This window comes from Trachypithecus francoisi, unplaced genomic scaffold (genome assembly GCF_009764315.1).
Source record: "Trachypithecus francoisi isolate TF-2019V2 unplaced genomic scaffold, Tfra_2.0 Lachesis_group10, whole genome shotgun sequence".
Classification (NCBI taxonomy): Eukaryota; Metazoa; Chordata; class Mammalia; order Primates; family Cercopithecidae; genus Trachypithecus; species Trachypithecus francoisi.
Window position 1 is genome coordinate 125930428 of NW_022681455.1, and position 21397 is coordinate 125951824.

At 56.5% G+C, this 21397-nt stretch overlaps 1 protein-coding gene across 3 annotated transcripts in view; it reads left to right on the forward strand.

Moving 5' to 3' along the window:
• The first annotated feature begins 8808 nt into the window (after positions 1 to 8808).
• GSE1 (Gse1 coiled-coil protein) overlaps positions 8809 to 21397 on the forward strand; it is a 508837-nt gene continuing 496248 nt past the window's right edge. For 2 of the 3 annotated variants that reach the window (XM_033219204.1, XM_033219206.1), the window contains exon 1: positions 8812 to 11055. In XM_033219204.1, coding sequence (XP_033075095.1) covers positions 8824 to 11055 — 2232 coding nt within the window. In that variant the 5' untranslated portion in view covers positions 8812 to 8823. Of the gene's footprint in view, positions 11056 to 21397 lie in introns of all 3 variants that reach the window. The other variant, XM_033219205.1, reaches the window with a different exon arrangement.

Here is a 21397-nt window from a genome sequence, read left to right on the forward strand (position 1 = left end):
AGGCTGGAATGCAGTGGCTGCGATCTCGGCTCACTGCAACCTCTGCCTCCTGGGTTCAAGCAGTTCTCTGCCTCAGCCTCCCAAGTAGCTGGGATTACAGGCGCCCACCACCACACTGGGTTAATTTTTGTATTTTTAGCAGAGACAGGGTTTCACCATCTTGGCCAGGCTGGTCTTGAACTCCTGACCTCGTGATCCATCCACCTCGGCCTCCCAAAGTGCTGGGATTACAGGTGTGAGCCACCACGCCCGGCGTGACCAGTTAATTTTTAGATTTGTCTGCAGAAATGGGGTCTCACTATATTGCCCAGGCTGGTCTCGAACTCCTGGGCTCAAGCCATCCTCCCACCTCAACCTCCCAAAGTGCTGAGATTATAGATGCGGCCACCACACCCAGCCTGCATTTTGTGTTTTCAACCAAAGACATGAAATAGAATGTTCAGAAAAGCACTAATCATGTAAATCTCAAATGCAAACTCCCCAAAAGCTCTCCAATGGCGGAATGGATGAACAAATGATGGAATGTTCATCCACAGACTACTATACAGCAATCAAAAAGAACAAAGTATTGCTTCAGGCAAAAACAGGGAAGAATTTCACAGGTCTAACACAGAGCAAAAAGCCAGAGCCGAAGGGTACATATGATACACTTCCACTTAGCGAAGGTACAAAAACAGCCCATGCGGACACGGGCTACAATGTGAAGGTCTGAAAACATTATGCTCGCTGAAAGAAGCCAGTCACGAAAGACCACGTGTTGTGGCCAGGCGCGGTGGCTCACGCCTGTAATCCCAGCACTTTGGGAGGCCGAGGCGGGTGGATCACGAGGTCAGGAGATCGAGACCATCCTGGCTAACACAGTGAAACCCCCGTCTCTACTAAAAATACAAAAAATTAGCCGGGCATGGTGGCAGGCACCTGTAGTCCCAGCTACTTGGGAGGCTGAGGCAGGAGAATGGCGTGGACCTGGGAGGTGGAGCTTGCAGTGAGGCGAGATTGCGCCACTGCACTCCAGCCTGGGCGACAGAGGGAGACTCCATCTCAAAAAAAAAAAAAAAAAAAAAGAACACGTGTTGTATGATCCCATTTATACGAACTGTCCAGAACACGCAAATCCACAGAGACAGAAAGTAGACTAATGATTGCCAGGGACTGGGCGGGGCGGGGGCTGGAGGTGTTGAGGGTGAGAACTAAAGGGTATGAGGTTTCTTTTGGGGGTGACGAAAATATTCTAAAATGAATTGTAGTGATGGTTGAAAACTCTGTAAATATACTAAAAGCCATTGAATTGTACACTTTAAATGGGTGGATTGTGTGGTATTTGAATTACATCTCAATAAAGCTGCTAAAAATAAAACATTCTTGGTGTTAGAAGTCAAGATGCCTGTAGTCCCGGCTCAAGTCATTACCGTTGCTGGTGGGGGAAGGTCTGGAAGCAGGTACATGGGGGCCTTCTGGGAGCCTAGACATGTCTTCTTTCTGGGCTATAGTTACACAGATATGTTCAGTTGGTGAAAATTCAGCTTGCTGTACACGTATGAAGATGTACACTTTTCTGTACAGAGGCAATACTTCACTAAAAGGTTTTTTTTTTTTTTTTGAGACGGAGTCTCGCTCTGTCACCCGGGCTGGAGTGCAGTGGCCAGATCTCAGCTCACTGCAAGCTCCGCCTCCCGGGTTCACGCCATTCTCCTGCCTCAGCCTCCGGAGTAGCTGGGACTACAGGCGCCCGCCACCTCGCCCGGCTAGTTTTTTGAAGTTTTTAGTAGAGACGGTGTTTCACCGTGTTAGCCAGGATGGTCTCGATCTCCTGACCTCGTGATCTGCCCTCCTTGGCCTCCCAAAGTGCTGGGATGACAGGCGTGAGCCGCCGCGCCCGGCCACTAAAAGGATTTTAAAAAATGACACCCTAGTGTAGTGTCAGACACACGCCTCGGTCCCACCTCATATCCCCAAACATGAGTCCAGCAACGACCCACCCGCCGCATAAATCAGAGGCCAGGGAAGGCGAGCTGGCGGCTAGGTTTGGAACATGCTTCGGTGACTCAGAGCAGCAGCTGGAAATAATCTGCTGCTGTTGACTTCACCGCCCTCCCATTAGGCAGCTCGGGGGACCTGCCGCGGCCCACTGAGTATTCCGGTGCCAGAGAGCTGGGGAACCTGTCCTGAAGTTGGCAGCCACTGATGAAGCCACGGGCAGGACTCGAAGGCCTGCAGCGAGGCCTGACCATTCGCCTCCCTGGGAGGACCCCTTGAGGGACAAGGACACCTCTAGCAGGAAGGATCTGGGAAAGCGGCCCAACAGGCCAGGAGCTGAGTACACAGCAGGGCGGATGAGAGCGAGGCGCTCTGGCCAGACCGGGTCTCAGTCCAGCTTTAACACTTCCCAGCTCTGACACTGGGGACATGGATTCGCTGTTCCAAGCCTCAGTGTCCTTGTCTGTAAAAGTGTGTAATCGTGCCTACTTGTTAGGCTGTTGTGAGAGCCAAATGGGATAAATATGACTATCAGCTCTGAACACGGTACCCGGCTTCTAGTTAAACATCAGCTATTGTCACTGCAGGATGCATGCTGGTTAGTACTGAGCACCGACTGCATGCCGGGTGCCTTCATGGCACTTCTGGGTTGCACACTGGTTAGTATTAAGCGCTGACTGCACGCCGGGTGCCCTCATGGCACCTCTGGGTTGCTCTGGCTTCTGTCTCCCCTGGCTTGTGCCCCCACCCCTCCCCCCGGTGCTCTACCAAGAAACCTCCATGGCTGGCAAGCTTGGGGACAAACACATAAATGGCTGCTGTGAATTTTGTGCTGCAAATCGGGGGCCTGTTGAGAAGCCGGCGGCAAGGGAGCCTTGGAGTCCACTCCAGATTCATGTGAGTGCGTGTCCCATCATCCCCAGGGGCAGGTCAGCTCCAGCGATCATTTATCAAAAGGGTTTTATGAGGCCCTGAAGTTCACGGCAATATCCTTGGATTTCAAGACGGTGAGGGCTGGGCCGGGGGACGTCTCCCGGAGGGGGAGACTGGGCTGTTCTCTGCTGGATTCTTTTTCAGGCTTAGGGGAGCAAGGCGAGGTTTTAGAGCACCTGATTCTGCTCTGTGAATCTGTAGCCCGTGCTCTGACACTGAATTGTGTAATGCAAACCGTGATTGTTTAAAAAGGCACTTTGCAGTTTACAGAATGCTTCTGCCTAGGTTGTCTCAGGCCCCTGAGATAGAAAATGGTCCACCCACTTCCATGCTCAGAAGCGCCTGTATTTAAAAAGGCAACGAGGCTGGGTGCGGTGGCTCATGTCTATAATCCCAGCACTTTGGGAGGCCAAGGCGGGTGGATCACTTGAGGTCAGGAGTTCGAGACCAGCCTGGCCAACATGGTGAAACCCCGTCCCTACTAAAAATACAAAAATTAGCTGGGTGTGGTGGTGTATCCCTGTAGTCCCAGCTACTTGGGAAGCTGAGGCAGGACAATTGCTTGAATCTGGGAGGCGGAGATTGTGGTGAGCCCAGATTGTGCCACTGCACTCCAGCCTGGGTGACAGTGAGACTCTGTCTCAAAAATAAATAAATAAATAAATAAAAAATAAAAAGGCAACAAGATGCTAGGACAGGGTTACAAAACATGCTGTATGTGTTTAATGTTTATATTTAACAAATTAGCACAATAAATGCATACAAAATGCCACAAAATTTCATCAGCTCCAAAGCTGGCAACTTATCCTGATTCCAAGAATGGTGTCCTTGGGGAAATCCCTACTTCTTGGAGTCTCAGTTTCTCTATCTTTAAAATGGATGTGATGCCTCCATGTACTGCTATGTCACACGAGTGCACGGAGGTGAACTGGTTCATAAGCCCAAGGCCTCCACAAACCCCAGGGATTTTTCGTTGTTAACAGTTACATTCTTTCCCTCTGAGAAGGAGGATGTATTTTTGCCAGTGGCCTGCCATGTCTGAAGCTGTTTCTGAGGACAGCACAGAAGGGCCTGCTTCATTCTTAGGCAAAAAGAATTAGAAAAAAAGAAGAAAGAAAAAATAGGGCAGTCAGATGATAAATTTTGTTTTTCTGGTCCCCAGTGAGCCAGAGGCCAAACACAGCACACGTCGCCTCTGAAAAGAGGAGGATGGACCAGCCTAAGAAGGTAAATGGGCCCTGGGCAGGATGCCAAAGGCGCAGGCACAGTTTAGAGGAAGGAGGAAAAGGGCGAAAGGCCCAGTGAGAAGGGAAGTCGGGTTGCAGGGTTGGGAAAAGCCAGGGGCACATGACAGAGTTTAATCTTGATTGCTGGCATTCAAGAGGAATAAAAGATGGCGCAGTCGAAACTGGCCAGGCAGCTGGATGATTCTGGAACTTGGAAGGCATAATGAGTGAGGTTTTGGATAGAGTCTAGCGGCGTCCCTGGTTCAAGCACCGATTGGTCCTCAACCATGTCCACATCCTTGTGAAACCGTGAGGCAGGGCAAGGCAAGCCAGCTCAGGCTCTGCCCCAGTGGGAGAGGCAGGCACAGAGACAGAGATACAAAACAATGTGTGGTTAAGCGTTTGGAGGCTGGAAATGAGCTCTCCTGGGCGGGATGAGGGCAGATTCCTGCGGTTTCTGGGCTAAGATGAACCTACAGGTATTTGCAAATCTGAGATGTGCCCAGGTGTTCTACGCTGACGGCCTCTTTGTCTCCTGCAGAATCCAGATGGGCATGTTTAACCTGCTCCCAATGCAGGGTCTGCCTATGAGCATCTGTCAATGCTTTTCAAGTCCTACAATTGAAAGATGAAGAGCCAGTGTGTGGTCTGGAGGGAGCCTGGCACCCTCTCTCCAGCTGCAGGGTGGGATGTAGGGCTTAGAGGGAAGCCAGGAGATGGCTCTGCTGGGGATGGTCAGGCTGTGGCCTCAGCAGCTCTTGGCAAGGATGTCTGGATGGCTTAGTCCTGTTTGAACCTTTTGCCCACTTCCATTAGAAACAGGGACTTCAAGTCTACTTTGGTGCGTGAAGTTCATGCCAATCCACCCTGGCATTTCTTCTCATCTCCTGGCACACACTTGGCCTGTTTTGTATCCAGACAGGCACGTGTGAGGGCCTGTTTCCTTTGGTGTGAAACTGGGGACACATGAGGAGAGGGGAGACCAGATTCTAGGCTGTTCCTGTCCTGGCATTGCAGGATTGAAGAGAAAGTGAATCTCACTAGCCAGCAAAGCAGAGGGTTTCAGAGGCATGTGACTGGGGTGCCAGTCCCAATTCCACCATGCTGTGTGACCCTGGGCCTGTGACTTCCCTCCCCTATGCCCCAGTCTCCTCATCCCTAAACTTGCGGGTATAGCACAACCTTCCTCATGGGCTTCTGGGAAAGATTTGACGAGTTGGCACCTGCAAAGTATAGCTCCTGGTGTGTGCTTCGCACTGAATGGCTGTGCTGTGTGTTTAATGTCTACACGTGCTGTGTGTGTTTGTACCACTGTTATTCTGCATCTCAATGCAATGTACTTTACCAGCACTGGCTCAGTTCACCCTCCCTGCACACTGTCAAGTTGGCTCTGCTTTACAGAAGGGGAAACTGAGGCTCAGAGAGGTAAACAAGCAAGCCAAAACCCACACAGCTAGTAAATGGCTGTGTGATGTCAGTCTGCTGTGTCAAGCTGTGGCAGCGGCCCTGCCCCCATGTCATCCCCGCAGAGGAGCAGCCATCATCACTGGCCTTCTCCTCTGATCTGTGTTCACCCTGCTTCCTGGTTCCCAAGATGTGTTCCAGGGGACTTTCCTAAGTCACTGGGTCATTGAAGAGAAGAAAAACATCCAGCTGGATACCTCCCACTCCCACTCCTGGCCCACTTGACATGCACACACAGGCACATACACAGAAGCACACAGGTGAACTCATGCATGCACAAATGCACACACGCATGCATACTCACACACATGCTCACACACAGGTTGTACATACATATATAACTACACACATGTACACACACATATACAATCTAACAAATACAGAATCATGCACATTCACATACGTACACACTCACACCTGCATATGTATGGTGCATACTCGGAATACCTCCTGGAGGATTCCAGCTCAGCCAAGAAAACCCTACCTCTCTCTTTTGGTCTGGTTGGCCCTGTGATCCTTCTCCCTCAGACTCTGTGTGTGACCTCAACACAGTGGCCCTCCCTGCCACCCTGCAGTGCGGACAGGCGGCAGGAGAACCTCTTCAACCACTGGAAAGAGGAAGGGGCAACACACGTACACAGTCACCTACAGCATGCCAGAGCCCATGCCTGCGCCCAAATCTCTATTTATTTAACAACCCCCATTGTAAAGAGCAGAAAACTAAGGGGTCGTGTGCTAAGAAGTCCACCCAAGGCTCACACAGCTGGCAAGGGATGGAACAGGACTGAGACCCAGGTATGTGGGACCAAGGCACCGAGCCAGGCCCCACATCTCCGGTGAGCAAGACAGACCTGGCTCCTGCCCTTGGGAGGGAGAACCCAGGATGCCGGGGGCGGGGTGTTGGGGGCAGACAGGAGCAGTGGACGGAAAAATCAATAAAATCAATGGCAAACTCCTGCGCTGGGGAGCTGGGATGGAGAAGCACGGCACAGCACCTGCTCTAGAGAGGAAAGGGAGGCCTCTGAGGATGACACTGTGGCCATGGCCATACAGATGAGCCCAAAACGCATTTGAAGCAGAAGGGACAGCATGTGCCCCAGTCCTAAGGAACCCACATTTAACTCACCCGCTGACCTGCATGTCCCCAGTCAGGCAATGCCTTACTAGCAACCTCTTAGTCTGTGTGGGACCTAATAGTCCCTCTTGAACTGTGCAAGGATGCAATTCAACAGACACTGCCCTTTAAACTTCTCCGAATCAGCCCTCCTCCGCTCTCCAGGTATTAAAAATGCCAGGAGCCAAGAAGCCCCCTGCCCCGCCCCCAACATTCCTTCGGGATAGTTTTGCTGACACAGCATTCCTCTGGGCCAGGGTGAAGGCCCAAAGTCCCAACCAATGATGATTTCCTGTTAACCCTTGGACCGTGAGCCCTGGAATATCCCCCAGGGAATCTGGAGGCCTTCTTCTTGCATTTATTCACAATGCATGGCCCTCTTCCTTGTCAAGAGGAAGCCCAGTTTTATTTACATTTCAGTGTCCCAGAGGGTGGAGGGGACCACCGGGTACCTTTGTCCCCAGGCTGACTCTGGGCTGCTGCTTGCAAATGAGGAAGCTGTAAACGGCCCAGAAATCAGAGACTTGTAGAATTTTGAAGCTGGAAGGGGTGCCATTTCACAGACGGGAAATGAGCGGTCTGGAGATGCCTGGATTGGACCAGGGCCTGAGCCATATCATCCGGGAGGACCGAGGGATCCTGGCCTTGTCCTGCCATGGACCGTCCCCATCAGCAGACCTGCGACGTGGACCCGACGTTTGCCTCGCACGGCTACTCGTCCTGGTGGTCAAGAGTAGGGCCTGGAGCCCGACGTCCTGGGTCTGAATCCTGTTTGGCCCCTTTGGATGAAAGCTTAACACTCAATGCGACTTCTTTCCTGTCTGCGAAATGGGGCCGATCACCACAGTTAACCCTAAGCGCCTTGCACCGCAGGTCCTTCTGCTTGTTAAATAAATACAATGTATCTCTACACATGTACAATAAAGACACGGAAACAATCAATCCCCTGCTGCAGCTCCTGTTGAAGAGAATGAAATCAGGACCCAGAGACGTTGAGTCACTGGCCTTGGGACACACAGGACCCTTTCTACCTCTGCTGGTGACCCAGTGACCCCTGTCGGTGGTGGGAAGGGGCAGAGCAGGCCCCAGACTGTCCGCAGGACGATGCATTCACTAACGGGTTCCAGGAGACGGGGACGGCGCCTCTTTCCTCTCTCCCAAATCAGAACGCGGGGCGTGAATGGTGTCCCCAACTCAGGCCTGTTCGGGACTGTAAATGGCTTTCTCGCTTGGCCCCCCCTTTTGAGGGGGTCGGACCACCCCGAACGAACCCGGCAGGGTGCCTGCATCTAGGCTGGGGCTGCCCTTACTGCAGCCCTGGGGTGGGGGCTTCCTCCGCTCCAGGGGCGACCGCCGCGTCCTTACCTGGCTCCTCCCGCGTCCTGCTTGACCTTTACTTAAAGACCAGCTCCAGCCGCTGATGGGTTTCGGCGGGTCCCCCAGGAGACCCTTCAGACGGCTTGAGCTGGGCGCGCTGGAAAGAGCCCCTAATTGGGGCAATGAATCATCGCGCGCGGCTCCGGCTGGACACAAAATAGATAGAGGAGCCGGCCGCTATTGTGCGCAGTTTGGGACGCGGGGGGAGGCAGCGGCGGGCGGGAGGGAGGCAGGCTTGGAGGAGGAGGGCGGGGGCAGGGAGCGCGCGGGGAGGGATTCCCCCGCCCGCCGCGCGCCCGCCCTCCGCCCCTCCCCGCCCCTCCCGCCCGCCGCCGCCCCGCCCCCTCCTCCCCAATTAAATGACCCCACGCCTTGGCAGGCGCCGGAGCTCGCACATGCGGCTGCCGCTCCAGCCGCTCGGGCCTCACCGCCGCCGCAGCCGCCGCCGCCGCTGCGTTCCGGGCGCGCTCGCCGCGGCGCCGCCTCGGCCCGCGCCGCCGCCGGGGGGCTCGGCAGGCCCGGGGGGGCGCCGCTGCGAGGGGCCGTGCGCCCGCGCCCGCGCCGGCCGCCCGCCGCCAAACTTTGCGGCGCGCACACATGCTCCAAGTTGGGCGCGGCGGCGGCGGCGCGGGCGGGCGCTGAGGGCGGCCCGGGGCGCGCGGGGGCCCGGGCGGGCGGCGCGGCGCGGCCATGAGCGGGCGGCCGGCCCCGGTCTCCCGCAAGCAGCGGCTCATGGCAGCCGTAGGCGAGCGGGCGGCGGGCGGCGCGCCGCTCTCCTGCTTCATCTGCGGCGGTGGCATCGGGCGCGGCAAGGAGCTGAAGCTGCAGGTGAAGCAGCCGGCGGCGGGCGCGGGGGCCCCGGCGCAGCCCTTCTTCCCGTTCCTGCAGCAGCAGGAGCCGGCGCCCGGCGCGCGCGAGCTGTCTCCGGCCGACGGCTGTGTGCTGGTGTGTGCCGTGTGCCGCTGCTTCCTGGGCGAGCAGTGGGCCGCCTTCGAGCGCGCCCGCACGCCGGTGGACAAGCGCATGTACTGGCTCAAGCGGCCCCACCAGTGCGACGCGGGCGCGGGCGGCCGCCGTGGCGGCGCCGGGGCCCCCCGCGAGTGGAACGTCGCCTACGCGCTGGGCAGCGCCGGCGGCGACGACGACGAGGACGACGGTGGCGGCCCCCGGCTCCGCGGGGCCGCCGAGGAGACGCGAGACTCTGACCTGTCGGAGCTGTCGGACACGGACCCACTTTCCGAGCCCGACCCGCCTGCGCGAGACGCCGCCAGCCCCCACCGGGACGGGGCCCCGGGGCCATGGCCTCGCGGGGGGCGCGGCCAGGAGTGGAGGCCAGCTCCGGGACAGGGCGCAGAGGCCCCGGCGCAGGGGCGCGCGGAGCACGAGGGGCTCCCCGCGAAGGCCCACGCAGATGGGGAGCCTAAGGCCGGGGTTAGGCGCCGGCGGAAGGGGGTTGGGAGGCACTGGGTTCCCGAGGCCCGGGCCAGCGTCCTGAGGGGCATTCAGAATCCTTGGCAAGGTCCTCCTGTCCAAGAGGCTTCTGCAGACGGCATGAAAGGGCCTCCCTCGGGCAGAGCCTCTAAGCCCCTGGAGAGCAGGCCGCTGAGGGAGACCCTCCGGGGCTTCTGCACATCCGAGGACAGTGACATCAATATCACCAGTGGGGAAGAGGACCACAAGGAGCAGCCTTTCCCAGGCGTCTGCAACCCCAAAGCCAAGGAGAACAGTGGCCGTGTCCCCCGGGCTCTCCCGGACAGCCGGGCGGCACCACCAGAGGGCCTTTGCTGCTACATCTGCGGGTCCCCGCTGTCCCCGGCCTCGCACCACCAGGTCCACGTGCAGAAGCAGGAGAAGCTGGCGCAGGCCCCGTTCTTCCCCTTCCTGTGGCTGCACAGCCCGCCCCCAGGGGCACAGCCCATCAGCGAGGGCGGCAGCACCCTGGTGTGCGCCAGCTGCTTCTCCTCCCTCACGCAGCAGTGGCAGAGCTTCGAGCTGGCCAACGTGCCGGTGCTGCAGCGACTCTATGTGGTGCCCCTGGACAGCCACGCCCCCGGCATGGCCTCCAAGGGCAGGAGGCTCCCGAGAGAAGAGGGCCTGCCTTCCGGGGCCCTGCGAGAGGCCTGCTACCTTTGTGGGGAGGACTGTACCCCAGATGCGCGGGCGGTCCCCTCCAGGATCCTCAATGGCAACGCCAGGAGCGCCATGCATTTCCCCTTCCTCAGCCTCCTTCCCTGCCCGCCCAACGCCCAGGGCCCCAACAAGCGCTGTGAGGTCCGCAGCTGCCCCAAGTGTTTCAGCGTCCTAGAGGATGTCTGGGCCCTGTACAGGGCCTGCCAGAACGAGGAGCTCATCACCTCCGTGCAGGGCTTCCTGGGCAGGTACCACCAGGCCTTCTCCGCCTCTGACCCTGCCCTCTCCGAGCTGCCCGCGTCAGCCCAGGGCGGCCCCGTGTCCATCTGCTACATCTGTGGGGCTGAGCTGGGCCCCGGGAAGGAGTTCCAGCTCAACGTGAACCCTGCCAGCCGCTTGGGCGAGAAGGAGCCCTTCTTCCCCTTCCTGACTGTGTACCCGCCTGCCCCTCGTGCCAGGCCTGTGGACTCCACCGGCCTGGTGGCCACCTGTGTGCTCTGCTACCATGACCTGCTGGCCCAGTGGCTGCAGCATGAGGCCCGCAGCACCCACCACGCTGTCAGCGCCTGGTCCCGGCAGTACCAGGTGGAGACATTCGTGTGCTTCTTTTGCCAGCAGGAGAAGAAACGGTGTCTGGGCCTGAAGTCCGTGCGGGTGGCCCGGCTGCCCCTGTTCCTATACACCCTGCGAGCAAGCCACAGCCTGTTGGTGGATGATGGACAGCAGCTGATCATTGGCGCTTGCGTGGAGTGTGGGACCCTGGTGTGTGCAGGTCAAGGGCTCAACCGCCAGGGACCCATGAGCTGGAGCTCCCCAGTGGCAACAGCGACGAAGGTAAGCAGCAGTTTTCATCTCAGACGCTTCCTCCAAAATCCATCCAGGGAGGGGAGAGATGTTTTCTCTTCCTCAGAAAAACTCTGAAGTAGGAGTTTTCACTGGTTCTGTGTGGGGTGTTCCGGGAGAGGTACCCCCCTGAGTCACTGGGCTGGTGCTTGGTGGGTACATTGGCCTGGCTGACCTTGGAAGCATGGGGCAGGGGTCAGAGGAGTGGGGATCAGGAGTGGTCTTAGGGAAGAATAGGGCACTGCTGAGAACAGCAGGCACGGGCCTGAACTTGGGTGTGTTTGCAGTGGGATCTATCAAACAGAGGAAGTTCGGGGCATGTCTGTCATCCGCCAGATAACATTGGTAATTAGTCCAGCCGTGCAGGTCACAGAGAGGTCTCTGTGCTCACCCGGTTTGAAACACATCAGAGGTGGAAGTTCCTTTCCATTCTAGCTCCCGTGTGGCTTGGCTTTTCCAGAGTTTTCCACCTAAGTTCACACTGTTCCTTTGAGACTGTGCTTGCTTTATGGCTGAGGGAAACAGGGTTCCAGACATGCGGGTGTGGAATTCGAGGGACACTGGCCTAAACAGACTTTTCCCCCAGCGGGAAGAGAGTCTTTCTTCTCTGCAAGTCAGCTGTGCAGGAGGCAGACGGGAGGCCTGGCGCTCTCCCTGTTTATAAGGCGCCTGCCTTCCCGCTGCCCGCCCGCGAGGAGCCAGACGGGGCTCAGTTAATTTGGGATCCGGCTTTGCAAGGGCCCAAGCAGGAACTGCCCCCAGTGGGTCTGGGAAGGTAGATATAGGCATCTGTGAGTGGCAGTCACCAACCTGGCCACCGGGGCATGGATCCTCATTTCTGCCAAAGACAGTCAGTGTGACTTGTTCTAATCAAACGCCTGTAGTGGCAGCTGCTGGCCATGTGTGGGCAGAGGGACGCGTGGATGGGAAAGGTGGCGCTGTCCTGTTCAGAAAGGGTCATCCCACCCTTTGAAAGCTTCCTGATCCCGCTTCCCATCTGCATGTGTGGGGCCCGTAGGTGGGATATCTGGGGGACATGTTCACATATAGTGGCTGCACCCGGGAAGTGGGCTCTGCTGTGATTTGCCCCCCTCTCCCCCAATACGCGGCCCCCGTCTTCATGCTGTATTCAGACTTCCTTTTCTACCAATGACAGCTTTGGACTTTCAAGCCGTCTTTGTGGCTTTGGTGGGATGGCCTCTCTTTTTAGCTGGACGAGCACATCGTCTCCTGTCACAGATGCTGAAGCTACGGCATGTAGCAATGCAGCCTGTGGGAATCAGAAGAGCTACAGTTCCCGAAAGGGCTGAAACTAGGAGCAGAGACCAAGTTTTGGAGCAAGACTGACCGTAGTTCATTTGTTCCTTACCATGGCGCTGCGAGGCCTTCTCATCTCATTTTATGGATGAGTCCACCAAGACTCAGAGAAGTCAGACAACACTCAGTCAGTAGGCATCTGAGGCGGGTTCGAAAGTCTGCCCTTTCTCTTGCTAGCTAAGTACCTGCGAGTCAGTTTCTTATCCTGGTGGAATGTCAGTTTCCTTGGTTGAGAAGTGGAAAGGTACTGCCTGCTTTGTAGGGACATGGTGAGAGTTCAATGGATTGGGGGAAATGTAAGTTCCCCCACAGGGTCAGGTGCTTGACATATAGTGGGACCCTCATGTCCTCCACGCTGATACATAGGAGCAAGTTCTTCCTGGATGTGGGTTGGTTCTGTGTGCGAGATGCTGACTTGCAGGCTGGGTGCTAGTTTTACACTTGGCTGTGTGTTTCAAGGGGCAGTCAGAACTCTCTGCAAGATCTCAAACACAGGGTTTTACACAGAACATCCAAACTCTGATGCATTTTCTCATGTGGATTCGCTCACGTGTCAGCAGTTGATGGGATGCTGCCCTTCAGCCTTGACCGATAAGAACTCCAGGAAACAAGAAGCCCCTGTTTCCCAGGGAGCTGGGAAGAGGGAATGGAGAGTAGTCTGGTGTGGACGGGAACGCAGGCTGGTGTCTACCCAGAAGGGGTGAGCATGGGTTTAGCAAGGTTTCATGTGGCATGGATGTGTGCTGTGTTCCCTAGAACAAGTTAGTACATTCGCCCCTTACCATGGCCCTTGAGGCCTTCTAATCTCATTTTATAGATGAGTTAACCAAGACTCGGAGAAGTCAGACAACACACAGCCAGTGGGTATCTGAGGCTGGTTTTGAACCTGCTTCTGCTCCCTAGGCCCTCTTCCATCAACTGCCTGGAGGAGGTGGAGCTTGAGTCAAGCCTCGGAAAAGAGGTAGGATTTGTTGGAATGAGGCAGGCAAACAGGCCCAGAAGCAGGGGTGACCTGTTCAGCCTCCGTGGGCAGGAGGTGCCTGATGGGGATGAGAGGAAATAAGGTTGGAGTGAACTCCAGGCCTTGAAATCAGGAATAGGAGGTTGGATTTGAAGTTGAAGGCTCAGGGGAGCAATAACAATTTCTTGAAAGAAAGTGGAACGGACTGAGAAGAGATCCGCTCAGGGCCCAGCCGTGGCAGCAATCCAGGTGGGTGGTGAGGCCGTTGGGGCAAAGGGGACAGCTCTGCTGGTCTCAGGCTCCCCTGGACGGAGGGAAAAGAGAAGCCTCAGCTCTCAGCTCCCAGGGAGGCGCGATTGACAGCCGGGAGAATGCCGGAAATGCAGCCTTCTGGCCTTCCGTCCTCCCTCCCCCTCCTTCCCATTCATTCAACAAATATTTATGGAGCGCCGACTCTGAGCCAGGCGCGGTTCCAGATGCTGGGGATCTGGTGGCAAGCACAGAGCCTCCAGTGTCATGGGGGAGGGGGACACACACGAGGAGTGGAGGGAGGGAGCCACTTCCAGCAGAGCTAAGTGCCGAGAAACAGCAGAGCAGATTACACTTAGGACCCAGTGCCAGGGTGGGCGTGGGCAGCGAAGGTGGCGTTCGCAGGAGCTGGGAATGAGAGCTGGGGTTCCGGGCAGGGGAGAAGCCTGCGAGCCCCCTGGGGAGGGGGAGAGGGTGGAGGGACTGTCCACAAGCCGTTTTCCTAATGCCAGCCCCCAAGATCTTGATGCTCATGTGCATCTTCCCATCTGTGTTTTGGGGGGCGGCTTGAGAATTTAGGTGGGATGAGTAGGGCACTGGAAGTTAGCTGCGGGGAAGCCACTCAGCTGGGGACGTGGCATGTCTCAGAACCATGGTCTGTGCTGCTTCCTGTGACTCCTCAGTTGTTCCCTATGATGTGTTCGTTGCATTAGTGAATCAGCTTTAAAACACTACAAGAGGAAACAGGAAAAAAATAAAGAGAAGAAAAGAAGAAAGTAAAGGAGGAGGGTGTCCCCTGCACCTTCTGCTTTGGATAGGGTTTGCACTTCTCTCTCCAGCTGGGCCCTGGGTCCCCAGAGAGCACCACGTTCTGCAGGCACCTGACTCGTGCCTCGTGCTTCACCAGGGCTGTGCCCGAGGTGGCCTGGGGAGGGCTGAAGCCTGCTCTTCTGGGCTGGGCACCCCCGCCCCAAGGACTGACACTTCCCTGCAAGCCTCCCAAGGAAGCTCTGTGAAACCCTGGAAAGACTGCGGGGTTGCCTTAAAACAAGCCTGGCTTGAATCTTCATGCTGCTGGGAGTCAGCTGTGTGATCCTGGGTAAGACTCTTGCCCTGTCTGGGCCTCGGTGGCTGCACCTGAGAACTGGGGATGTTCTTCCCTCTGGAAGGTTTGTCCTGGAGCCTAGTAAGCCGAGCGCCTGGCTCGCAGTGGGGGTGCGGATGCATTGACGCCCCCTTCCCCGCCCCCCACACCCCGTGAAGTGCTGCCGGCATGACACTGGATTTCTGAGGTTGGAGCCTCTGCCTGCTGCCTTTCTGCTTGGGTGGGGAACGGCTGTCCCTCCCTTCAGAGCTAGAAACAAGACTGGCCAGAATGCTGGGGGTGGCATTTGGGGATGCGATAATGTGGGTGATGCCTTTCTGGAGTGCTTCCCACCCTCCAGGAGGCATGCACACTTCACCTGTATTCACATGTACTGAAGCCTCGCTGCAGCCCAGTTTCAGGAGGTGCTACTGTTCTCTGTTCATAGATGAGGAAATAAGTCCAGAGAGGTTAAGCCACTTGTCCAAGGTTGCTCAGCTAGTAACCCCAGGACCAGCATCGGGCCTAAGAGTCCAGCTCTTGAGTCTGCTCCAGCCTCTACTTGGTCTTGCCTTTTTGTTTGTTTGTTTGTTTGTTTGTTTTTTTTGAGGCGGAGTCTTGCTCTGTGGCCCAGGCTGGAGTGCAGTGGCCGGATCTCAGCTCACTGCAAGCTCCGCCTCCCGGGTTCCCGCCATTCTCCTGCCTCAGCCTCCCAAGTAGCTGGGACTACAGGCGCCCACCACCTCGCCTGGCTAGTTTTTTGTATTTTTAGTAGAGACGGGGTTTCACTGTGTTCGCCAGGATGGTCTCGATCTCCTGACCTTGTGATCCGCCCGTCTCGGCCTCCCAAAGTGCTGGGATGACAGGCTTGAGCCACCGCGCCCGGCCGTTTGTTTTGTTTTGAAACAGGGTCTCACTCTGTTGCCCAGGCTGGAGGGCAATGGTACAATATCCGCTCACTACAGCCTGCACCTCCTGAGCTCAAGCGAACCTCCCACCTCAGTCTTCTGAGTAGCTGGGACCATAGGTGTGCGCCAGCACGCCAAACTCATTTTTTGATGTTTTGTAGAGACTCTGTTGCCCTGGCTGGTCTTGAACTCCTAAGCTCAAGTAATCCTCTCACCTTGGCCTCCCCAAATCCTGCCTTTCTGTCCCTGTGGGTCTCCAGTTGTGGAGGTGGCCATGACCTGGAGGTGGGGCAGTGGCTCTTAATTTCCTGTGTGTGCCACCCCTCCTCACTGCAGCCTCTGGAACATCTCAGGGGCAGGAGTTAGCTTGCGTGGGGCAGAGGCTCTGAGACGCCCCACTTGGCTGCCTTGGCTGCACCCCCGAGTTTCTTTGCTCAGTGAGTAGTGGTGCCCCGTGCCTTGGCCTCCCCAGTGTGGCCCATCTGTTGAGGTCTTAGCCGGCACCTTCCTTCTGTTGCTGGGAGAGCTCCCATCAAAGATGGGTCTGCTGCATGATGGATTGGCCCTCCCTGCAAGCCAGTTGGTGGGCGGGCCACCCTTCCCGCTTCCAGGACTCTGTCCGGAGAGCATTCTGGTTAATGGCCCATGCAGCTGTTTACCTAACCATATCCCAGCCTCTCACTATGGGGATGCCCCGGCCAGGCCCCCCGAGTGTGGCCTCCGAGCCCAGAACAGGTGTTGTTGCTGCAGCCACACCTTTCTTCTCTGCAGGGACATCTGAGGTCTGCGGAGAGCGTCTGTCGTCACCCGCCCATCAGGCCACGTGCACATCTGTTTCCCATGCTTCCTGGCTATCTGCGCCCACACGGTTCCCTGCTCCTCAGGGGGCCTGGCTGCCCCTCCTCCCCAGGCCCAGGCTCTTGGAACACCTGGTCAGGACTGATTGGAAGGGGGGACCGTGTGGAAGGTGCCACAGGAGGCAGCCTGGCTGGGGCTGGCACTGGCACCCTCTCCTTGGCAGCAACTGGAAAGTGGCCAGGCCCTCCTCAAGCTCGGAGGCGTGAGCTTTCCAGATGTGCCCCTCCTAAACCTGGAGGCAGGCAGAGAAAACCAGGGGAAGAAGGAAGTGAAGGTGAAAGGTCTTCAAAACTCGGCCTCCCCTGGAAACAGGAGGGGGAAGGGGTGAGACTGGAGGAGCCAGGGTCTGCAAAGCTTCCTGGTTCCTCCTCTGCTTAGATCTCTCGAGATCTCACCCTTGTGAGGTTAACTCTGCTGGGAGTGTCTTTGGAGGATGTATAACTTCTGGGCACATTTTCTTGGCTGGGGAAGACCCCATGTCCAGAATTCAAGGTCCTTTTCCGCCTCAGGTCCCGGTTCTAGTAGGGACACTGAAGAGAGATGCCATGTCTGTCCTCGGAGAAGAGCATTGCTGGACTTGCCTCTTGTCTTCACATAGCCCCAAGTAGGACACTCTTGGGGTCAGTTGTGGAAGGAGCCCCTCCCCACTGGACGACTTTCACCCAGTTTCCCCATCTGTCAAAACGACAAGACTGGTCTGCAAAGGTCACAGGCGATTTGCATTGTATATGTGGTGTCTCATTCTGCCGTCTCGGGCTGTGTTAAGAAGGGTTCTGAGGCTGTGTCTGGACTCTCTGGGAAAATGTCTTGTGATTTATTGGCAGTCTCTGCTGCGGGACGAGGAACAGGAGCATGACTTCGTCTTGGGGCCTGGTTTCAAATGTAGTATATAATGCCGGGACCCCAAAACGCCATGGGGTTCTGTCCCTTGGAGGATGACATGTTAGGGTCAGGAAGAATCTTACAGACCATCACTTTCAGACAACACTACACCCTGGCAGTGCTGGGCCAGGGACGAGCTGCAGTCCTACCTCCCGTCCCTGTGCGAGCCTCTACCCTCATCCATGGCTGCCTTGGAGAAGCACACCCATATTCTACCCACTCGCTGAACAATGTGTGTCTGCCCTGGGCCAGGCGTTCCGGGAGCCCCTGGCGCTCTGGGCACCTGCTGTGACATCAGCTATCCCCTGACCTCAAGGTGCTGGTGGGCGATGAGAGGTGGAGGGACCGGTGAAGAGGTCCAGCCGTGGCTGTGCAGTGCATTGAGTTCTGGGCTGAGGTCAGGGTAGGGTCTGCTGAGAGCCTTTGGCAGGGTGAGAAACAGGTGTGCACAGGGAAGGCTTCCTGGAGGAGGTGACATCTAAGCTGAGTCCTGAAGGCTGGAAACGATTCAGCCAAGTCTGAGTAGGGGCCATGTGCTCCTGGCAGAGGAGCAGGTTTAGTTAAGGCCTGGATGTTGGGGGTTGATGTGCTGGAGAACGTTCATTTTGCATGGAGCCGGAAGAGGGGACGGGCATGAGGGGTGGGCAGGACCAGCATTCCCGGCAGTGTTTGGAATCCCCGAATGCACACTCGAATCAACGTCAATGAATCTGAATTTGAAAATATCAGCGACAGGGCCCTGCCCCCCTCCTGTTAAATCAGAATCTCCGAGGGTTGGTCCCGGGCCCTGGTATTTTAAAGCTTCTAGAAGATTCAAGTACAAAGGTGAGAACTGCTGACAGGCGGCATCATGGGCACAGCTAAGGAATCTGGGATTTATCCTTGAAGGCAACGGGAAAAGGATGCTCTTCCAGGTTTCAGCCTGTCTTTACTGAGTGCCCATGGCACTGCTCTAGACACCAGGACCCAGCAGTGAGCAACCGGGCAGGGTCTTGGGGGCAGTGACGGTAGCCAGCAGAGTGGCTGGAGAGAAGAGTGGCAGGGGCCTTCCACCTGCATAGTGAGGAGGGTTCTGGCCCCTCCCGAGGTGGGACTGAGGGACAGGGAGGAGGGAGGTGCGGGGGGTGGGCAGGGAGGGACGAGGGGCACGCCGTCCATCGTAACGGCGGGCGGGGGCCCGTCAGGCGGGAATAAGGACTGTGGGGCTGCCCTGGGGAAAATTGTGGTTTTTGTTGTTGTTTTAATTGTGATATAATTCACACACTGTGAGTGGAATCATCTAATACGTGACTGACTTCTTTCACACAGCGTCATGTTTTCAGGGTTCATCCACGGTGTTGCGTGGATCAGAGCTTCATCCCGTTTTGCAACTAAGAGCACTGTTGTACAGATGAACCACGTACTGTGTCCCCATCGTCAGAGCAGGGACATGGGCTTGTTTCTACTTTTTGGGTCCTCTGAATCATGCCACTGTGAACATGCATGGGCAAGTGTTTTGTGTGGATAGATGTCTTCATTTCCCTTGAGTATGCCCCTGGGAGTAAGGTTGCTGGGTGCTAAGGTCACTGGAGGTTTAACCCTTTGAAGACTGCTTTCCCGTTGGGAGTTTTCAGCAGGCAAATGACGTGATAGGGCTTAGGTTTGGAAAAGTCATGTTGGTGACTCCTTGAAACCCTGTTTCATCAACTCTGCCTGCAGTCCATCCTCTTAGTCCTGGTCTCCAGGCGGTGGATTTGTGTTTGAAGATGGTGGTCGTTTTTGTTCTCCCTGGGATGAGGGGAGCTGTACTAAGGATTGAGAAAGGGGTTGCATTGGGTCAGGGGGCTTTTGGCTTGCTCCAGTCATAACCCTGGGCATCAGAAGCCCTGAGTCATGGCCCCGACACTCACAGCAGCCTTGGACAAGATGTTCTACCCTGGCTAGGCCTCAGTTTTCCGCTCTGGAAAATGGGGGCAAATGGTAGATGGTAGACTATTAGCTGAGCCCTCAGCTCCTGCACAGCTGACAGTCGCTAACCATCTCGTTTTTCTGCACGTGTTGGCAGGGGACTGGGGGACAGAGAAGACCTGGGAGGTTGGGGTCTGGCCTGGCTCTGTGAGCCCGTGACTCTCAGGTTCCCTGCCTGGGGTCTGGTTGCCCTGACTGATGTGTTTTAAGCTCTGCTGCCCGGCCTGTCTGGCGTGGAGCCCTTGATTAAATCGGTTGCTGGGTTGGGCTTCCTGTGAGAGGTGCAGAACCTCGTTGGAGTGGCACAAAGGCCGGGGTTGGTGTTCAGCCCTGCCAAGCCAGGGCCTGGGGCAAGTGCCTGTTGCTGCAGCTCTTTCCAGTTGGCGAGAGTGGGCTGGGGAGAGGAGGCAGCCCAGGGCCCAAGGGTGTCCCCTCAAAGGTTGCCCACCGAGGCCACGCTATCCTGCCCATCATTAGTGTCATTTGTTGGCACAGAAAGGGAATTTAGGTTCTGGCCCTCCACTCCCAAGCCCTCAGACTCTGATGAGAGCAGGAAGGGCTGAGGGGATGCCAGTGCCAGTGGCAGCAGCAGACGGCATTGATAGCATGTGCCTGGTGCCAGCCACTGTCATAAGAGTTTTGCCTGCGTTGCCCCACGTGACTATCTCACTCTCTTATGAGTGGGCTTACTTGTTTTTATAGACAAGGCAATTGAGGCACAGAGAGGTTAAGTCACTCGTCCAAAGTGACGCAGCTGAGAAGTGCTGGAGCCAGGATCCACACCCAGGCTGCCTGGCTCCAGCGTCTGTACTCTGACCTGCTCACCACACCCCTCCTGAATGGGAAGACAGGCTGGGAGGAAGATGAAGGTGGGTGGGGTCAGGAAGGCTCCCTGGAGGAGGGGTCTCTGATGAGTTCTTAGGATTTAACTAAGTAGCAAATGTCGAAAAGCTTCCTCTTCTGGCATTTACGTACCAGTGATGTCACCTTAAAAAGTCCTGATTTTATTCTTTAAATGTATGCTGGGATGCTGCCTGCCGATTTATTATACTGCAGGAACCATTTCATCGTTTTAAAGACATTTTCAGATTGTGTCGTATTTTACATTTAGAAGGAACATGTGTTTCATGATGTTGAGCTTGGAAAGCTTAGAGCAGGGGAACGCTGGGCCATGTGTCTGGTGTCAGCCTCTGCAGCTGCCCACAGGGTCCACTGGTCCTGGGATCCTTATGGGTCTCAGCTGGGCTCCACACTGACACTGGCTAACTTGGTGACCGTGGGCAGGGTGCCGGTTCCCCACCTCCCTGAAGTCTGCCCATTTCTCCTTGGACCACAGAGGGGACGTGAATGGCCCCATGGGTGGATGGTACCGTTCTCACTTTTCAGATAAGGAGGCCAAGGCTCAGAACCCTAAGAGAGTTCGGGGTGGAAATACCAGCCGTCACTGGCAGGGCGGGGAGGTGAGGGGGAGTGGCCAGTCCAACGCCACTGCCCCAGCCTTTTCCCTGCCCTGGAGTTAAGGGGTGCTTCTGGGAGACGATGCAGCCCTGGTAGGGGCCTGGCTTCTACCCAGCCCCTCCCCTGATTTCACACAGGAGGAGGCCGCCATGGCCTCTCGCATCAGCTTTCAGAAAGGCTCTCAGTTCTGGAGGGAGAGGGCCAGAGGGCTGACCACTGCTGTGGCGTTTTATTCACCTTTCCAGACCCATCAACCTAGTCTCCCACTTCGGGTGGGAAGGTTTGCAGGCTGGGAGGCTTGTGTGGGGGAGTGACAGTGACAAGGGCGGCAGCTGGGCAGTGGCATGGAGCCTCCACACTTCCAGGCGCAACAGGACTGGCCATGGAGCTGGGAGGGGTCCTGGGGTCCAGACCCAGCAGCAAAGGGAGGCCAGGAGGCACGTGGATGGCAGTACAGGGTAGGTTGAGGCTTGGACGTCCCGAGAGCATGGTGGGGACTTGGAACAGCTGCAGTGCCAGCTCTGTGAATCTGCAGTCTCTTTGAGCTGGCATGTCCTCCAGGCATGCCCTTGCCCTTTGAGAGGCACTGTCTCACAGCTGTATGCTGTTCTTTCGCTTGTGCAATTGTACGACATCCCAGGAGCCTCTGGAGATGGGAACCGTGGAACA